The 6,503-nt window shown below is 40.8% G+C and overlaps 1 protein-coding gene across 4 annotated transcripts in view; it reads left to right on the top strand.

Moving 5' to 3' along the window:
• The window catches only part of PIK3CG (phosphatidylinositol-4,5-bisphosphate 3-kinase catalytic subunit gamma), a 59,361-nt gene extending 53,083 nt beyond the window's left edge, over nt 1-6,278 (top strand). For all 4 annotated transcript variants that reach the window (XM_075064812.1, XM_075064821.1, XM_032775636.2 and 1 more), the window contains one exon: nt 3,577-6,278. In XM_075064812.1, coding sequence (XP_074920913.1) covers nt 3,577-3,858 — 282 coding nt within the window. In that variant the 3' untranslated portion in view covers nt 3,859-6,278. The remainder of the gene's footprint in view (nt 1-3,576) is intronic.
• Nucleotides 6,279-6,503: the final 225 nt, after the last annotated feature.

A 6,503-nucleotide genomic window follows, 5' to 3' on the forward strand; every position in this document is an offset into this window, starting at 1 on the left:
CAGTGTACATTAGAAAGATGCCAAACCTTCTAGAACAATGATCCCCAAACTTTTCATGTAGCACCCCCTGGAGCCACAGTCAGGAGCCAGGGCCAGGCATGGCCATGGGTGTGTGGCATGGACAGAGGTAAGGATGCCAGAGTAGTGACCAGGCACCAGGGGCCGAGGGTGGGGCCGCAGCTGGGGGGCAGGTCCAGAGCTGTGGCTGGAAGCCTGAGCTATGGCGGGGGGGGGCAAGGCTGGAGCAGAGCTAGGTGGCACTCCCTCCCCACTTCCCATGGGGGCTGGCCAGGGCTTTGCCACACTCACCCCCCGAATGTTCCTCTGCAGGAACACAGTTTGGGACCACTGTTCTAGCTAATACCTAGCATAGCTTTTGGCCCTAAGAACTCTCATTTGTCCCTTATGTTGTGTGTTTAAGGGGATTTTTTTCTTTCTTGCACTGTCTCTGTCTTCAGAGATCATTTTGCTTTATTGTACCTGCAAGGATACCTTCAGGTGTGTCTATAGCCATGTACCTGAGGCAATCTTCTTCATGTCCTCGATGCATACATATGTGGTTTTCATCTCTCTGCCTCTTGAGAGAGTAGATATCGGCATCCTTTGAGAGTGCCAATTCAAAACTCACTTTAGATTATACATAGACAATTAGCTTTAGTAAGTCATTGCAGATTCTCAGAAATCTCAGTGTCCTTAGATTAAATGTGAAACCTGATGAAGCAATTGTTTCTTTATGACACCATGGTTCCTCTGCCCTAGCACCAACAATATTGAGATATAACATCCAGGGGAAAATAGTCTCCCTGGAAACCAAATTTCTTTCATTTCATCAACTGATACAACTATAAAAAGTGCTCACATCTCCTTCAAGGGGAAATAAATACACATTAGTTTTTGTGCCAAAATTTCCTTGTTTGAAATTAATATACAAAAGTAGAATTTCCTCCTTTCTGGTGTCACAGAAAGACACTAATCCCCATAAAGTTACAGATGAAATGAGTTTTCTATTATAAACTCAATTCTGATCAACATAATCTATCCCTAACTTTGTCAGCACTAAACCAACTGATCTTAGATTTGACTGAAGAATTTATTTGGAAAATTTTAGGCAAATGGAGAGGTTTGGGAGAGGTGAGAAATTATTTAAAAACCCTGTTCTGGAACATCTTCCTAACCTGTTTGGCTCTTATCACTCCTACAGCTGTGCTGGGATCACTCTTTCCAAGGGATGCAGGGCATGAGAGCAGGATTTCCCCCTTAATGGTCATGGCTCCATAGTTAACCTTTATTTGTTAAAATGAGGTATCATGCAGGCTCTTACTAAAGGACTAAAAAAAAAAAACTAACCATGATTTAAAATGAACACACTCCAATAGGATATTGATAGGATTTTGGAGAAAGTTACCTGGAAATACTTTGATTGCTTAAGGAACTTAAACTGACTTATTTTGAAATTTGTGGAAAGTCTAATCTTAAAGATAATTCATATACTTGGAAGTATAGACATTACCAGAAAATAAAAAAATCAAAGTTAAATTTTATATTGCTTGGTTTTGTTTTGATTTTTTTAATAACTATTACTTGGAAGGATTTTACCTCTAAGCTATTGAAATATACTCTGTCTTAACTCTAGCATTGGTGTTTTCTTGAATATGGCGCTTCATTGCATTACTTCGCTCAATTGGTTTTGAGAAAACTATTTCTAAAAGTAAATGTGATACAGATTTAAATAAAATGAAAGTGTTTACTAATTAGTCACTTTCTATTAAATAGTCTTTTGATTCATTGTACATTTAACCAACCTATAAGAACTGTTTGCCTTTCTAAAGTTTTTAAATGATGTACCAGTGTAATTAGATAAGGTATATAGGTAAGTGATAAAGCAATAGTGATAGCAGAAAATATATTCTTACTCCAGTGAGCTCAGTATGGCAGTCAACTATATATATATATATATATACACACACACACACCTCTACCCCGATATAACGCTGTCCTCGGGAGCCAAAAAAAAATAAAATCTTACCGCATTATAGATGAAACCGCGTTATATCAAACTTGCTTTGATCCACTGGAGTGCACAGCCCCGCCCCCCAGAGCGCTGCTTTACCGCATTATATCTGAATTCCTGTTATATTGGGTCACGTTATATCGGGGTAGAGGGATGTGTATGTGTACACACACACACACCACTCCTGCAGCAAAAATGGGGTAACTTAAAACTAGAGCTGGTGAAAATGATGATAGCTATCTATCAACAAGATGAACCTTAACAGTGTTCTCCATTAAACATGTAATCATCTCTGTAAAGTGTATAGAGATATAAAGAATAAATATTCCCGCAGAAGTTCTTCTGAATTTATTACAAAGTGAGCTTGTTTGGATTCTCCCATGATAAATGGAAATGCTACTGATTTTAGAGGAAGATGGTAAATTAATGAGATTTCTTTCATTGTTACTGGCAATCACCACACATTAGGAAAATTAAACTTAAATCCTCTTTTTCACTAAAAAGCTTATGTTTGATTAAGTTATGTAATGCTGTTACAAAAAGCCTTTTAGTTTTTGCAACAAAACACAGCCCCATCCCTCAATAGCTACTAGTGCATCCAGAACAATGGATGGGGAAGTTCAGGGGTAGTAGGTCTGTAGAAATGTTGGTGGTGCCCAGAACCTGCCCCCCCAAACTCCGCTACCCAGTTGCCTAAGGCTCTGGGAGGGTGTTTGGGTTGGGGGAAGAGGTCTGGAGTGCAGACCCTGGGTTGGGGCAGGGGATTGGGGTGCAGGACAGGTGAGAGGTTGGGCTTTGGGAGGAGTGCAGGATCTGGGATGGAGTTTAGGTGTTGGCTTGGGCAAGGGGTGGGGGTGCAGGAGGGGGTGAGGGGTGCAGGCTCTGGAAGGAAGTGTGGAGGGCTGTGGTGCAGGCTCTGAGAGGGAATTTGGGGACAGGGAAGGGTTGTGGGGAAAGGGGGTGCAGGCTCTGGGAGGGGGTGGAGGCGTGCAGCACTTACCTGAGGCTCCTAGGCAGGGCGGGCCAGGAGTCTCCATGTGCTGCTACCCCCAAGCACTGCCTCTGCAGCTTCCTATTGGCTGCAGGGGCACTTGGGGCAGGACACAGACCCACCCTGCCCAGGGGTTGCAGGGAGGAGCTGGCAGGCATGTGGAGTGAGTGGGCTGGCAGCTGCTCAGCTCCACTGCCCTGCCGGTGATGAGTGGGGGCCCTGGACTGTTTTAAATGGCCTGGGGGATGCACAGGGTGAGAGTGCCCAGGGCAGAAGGCGAGGCCAAGGGAGAGACTCGGCCTCAGACAGGGCTCGACCTGGGCCAGTAGTACCTGGGCACCAGGAATATTCCTGGTACCTGGGCACCATGGGCCCATAAAACTCACTACCCATGGGGAAGTTAGCTTAATGTTTCTTTTAAAATGAATAGTAAGGAAATTAAGCATTAGCAATTTAACATGGTTGATTAGTACTGTGTAAATCAATTTTAAGCAAGTTCCTAAATGAGCTTCCTAAAACCTTTTGTTTCAGTCTGCTCAGTTAGTTAACAACAAAACTTTCTTCCCTCGTGCAGGACATTTGTGTGAAGGCTTATCTTGCTCTTCGACATCACACAAACCTGCTGATCATTCTGTTTTCCATGATGCTAATGACCGGTATGCCCCAATTAACCAGCAAAGAAGATATTGAATATATCCGGGATGCTCTAACTGTAGGTAAAAATGAGGAAGATGCTAAAAAGCATTTCCTAGATCAGATTGAGGTTTGCAGAGATAAAGGCTGGACTGTGCAATTTAACTGGTTTCTACATCTTGTGCTTGGAATCAAACAAGGAGTAGAAAAGCATTCTGCCTAATGTGTCTGTAAAGTGAGTAACTATGCACAACTAGAAAGTTAACAAGTCTGGGTGTTTACTTACAGCTTACTAGTAATTGAACTATCAAAGTTGCCTTTTAATTTGCTAACAGGTTAAATAGGACTTCTAAAAATGGCAAACTGTTTCTTACAGAAAAAGGTTTTCTGGAGTTGCTGACATTGCAAATACTGTTTTTTATTTGTTAGTAGCTTTGCTGATGTGGCCTACAATTTTCCCATTTTTCTAAAGCTACAATGAAGACAAAGGCAAAGCAGGGAGTGGAGCCTGGGAACTGAAACATGAGTGCCCTGTGACTTTCCCCTAAATTACGCATGCTTGGCTGGCCCTTCAAGAGATGGAGGATTTTTATTTATTTTAAATACTCTGATTTGTAAGTGCCCCTACAGGATGTATACTTCTTCAGGATGGCTTTATTACCAAGCATTCTTCACCCTCATTCTCCTTCATCCTTTCCTGAACTCCCCTTGACCAGTCCTGAAAGAGAGTCCAAGTTTAAAAATTAGATTGACCTAGCTACGTTGCTCAGGGTTGTGAATAGTTTCATGCTAACTGCCAGTATACCCACAGCTAGTTCAACGGAAGAATTTTTCCATTAACCTATCTACCACCTCTGAAAGATGAATTAACTACATTCATGGAAAAAACAGTTGATGGTAAAAAGAAGTGGCTCAGGACCCATTTGTAAATGTTTATGGCTTGTCGTGACCCAGTAAATAGTGTGGGGATAGAGGCCCTGGGATGGTTTCAGTCAGATCCTGTCTCTTGGGGGGTGGGGGAGGGGGAAGAGGGGGTCCTGCCCGGCACTCACCCCACAGTGGCGGCTCCTGCAGCTCCTGTGCTGTAGGCTTGGCTGGGCTTGGCTCTCAGCATTGCAACCTCCAAGGTTGCAGCGCCACTCAAGTGTGGCCCCGCCTCCCTGACTGGATTAAATTTGTGTGAGTGGAGTTGTGATTTGGCTCATGAGGTTGCAGTGTCACTCACTCAAATTTGGCCTACTTGGATTCCTGTCCTGTTGATAGCTCAGGTTTGGCCCAGTGGTGCTAGGACCCCAAAGGTTGCAAAGCTAGGAAGAGGGTGATGAGCCCAGCCAGCCCTGTGGGACTAGAGCCACAGAAGCTGCCACAAAACCCTTTGAAACATTCTGGTGACCCAATTTTGTGTCCTGACGCAGAGACTGAGAAACTGTGGACTAGGAAGAACCTTACATTACCATTGGTGTAGCTTCCTGAAGCATAAAACCAAAGACCTAATTGGCCCTTCCACAGAAGTACCCACAGAACATCTCCTTTACCTTAAAGTTCCTGGGTTTGCTCTGATAAATGAAAATTGAAATACTTAAATTTAAAATTAAGTTCCTTTTTTAAATGAACATCCAATATATTATATTGAATCTTGATGTTATATAGTTTTCTTGTGCAATTACTAGAATTCTGCCTATACATTAAAAGCTTTATAAAAGTAATTTCCTTGTTCCTCAGAAGAATCTTCTCTAAGAACAATTGACATTTTGCCAAATGTTTAAGAAGCCCAAAGGTTATTTATTCTTCAGAGACATATTTTCAAGTTATACCAATCAGGAATTAAAATGTAATCTTTGAAATGGTGTAAATTTTGCTATTTATAGTGTTCTATTTTTGAAGTTATTTTAAAAATAATTGACAAGCTATTTATGAAAGGAATTAAATTGTTTTTTTAATTTAAGTATAAACTAAATCTAAAGACAAGGAAATACTGGGGGCAAATATTAGGTGTATATTTAACTATTTCTCTAATAAGATATCTGAATAATTAATTGATCCTATTAATATAAGAAAAAGCAAAACAGTTTATAGCATGAATTTTGCTTCTGACTTAAATTATGAATACTCTCCCTGCTGATTAATTGATTTTACCAAAGAGAGAAGACAGCTTACAGTATGGCCTATTTGCACTTGTGCCTATAATTGCTTTTTTCATTACATAATGACATGAGTTCTACATTAAACCCAGATGTTCTACTGGATTTGCTAATTTGTTATTATTTGTATCCATTTCACACTGTTGCTTAGATTTTAACAAGAACTACTGAGTGTTCTCTTAAAGGATTTGTAATAGATGTACTGTAGTTGGTATCTCAATTATGAAACAGAATTTTTAGTTTTTAAATGTAGGTGCTCTCCACAAGGTATTTTTGATGTGTAGGGTAAATTTTGATGAGGAGGTCCAAAATGCTTTCATGTTATGAAATCAGTTTCCATTCTGTCACATAATGACCCTGTGCAAAATGGTTTTAAAAGCATGCTGAGGTGTAAAATGATTAGTATTGTGTCTAATGTGATATTCTTGGGTTTGTGCTCTATAGTCCTGAAATGAATTGTCTGATGATAAATCATGAAATAAAAGGATTTCTTTTTCAAAAATAGTCTGTTTCTCCAATAATTCAAAAAAACTTGTATGGAACTTCTGGAAGAAATGCTATTCAAAGCCCAGGTTGCAGGAAATTTTTATTAAGTCTAGAACTCTTCAAACAGCCCTCCCAACCCTTCTAATTCTAGGGACTTGGTCGATATGAAACAAAAGAAGACTCCATTTTCGTGATTATCCACCCTGAGGGCAAACCCCCATTTTCTAATGGGATTTTATAA

This window comes from Chelonoidis abingdonii, chromosome 1, assembly GCF_003597395.2.
Source record: "Chelonoidis abingdonii isolate Lonesome George chromosome 1, CheloAbing_2.0, whole genome shotgun sequence".
In the NCBI taxonomy this organism is placed as follows: Eukaryota; Metazoa; Chordata; order Testudines; family Testudinidae; genus Chelonoidis; species Chelonoidis abingdonii.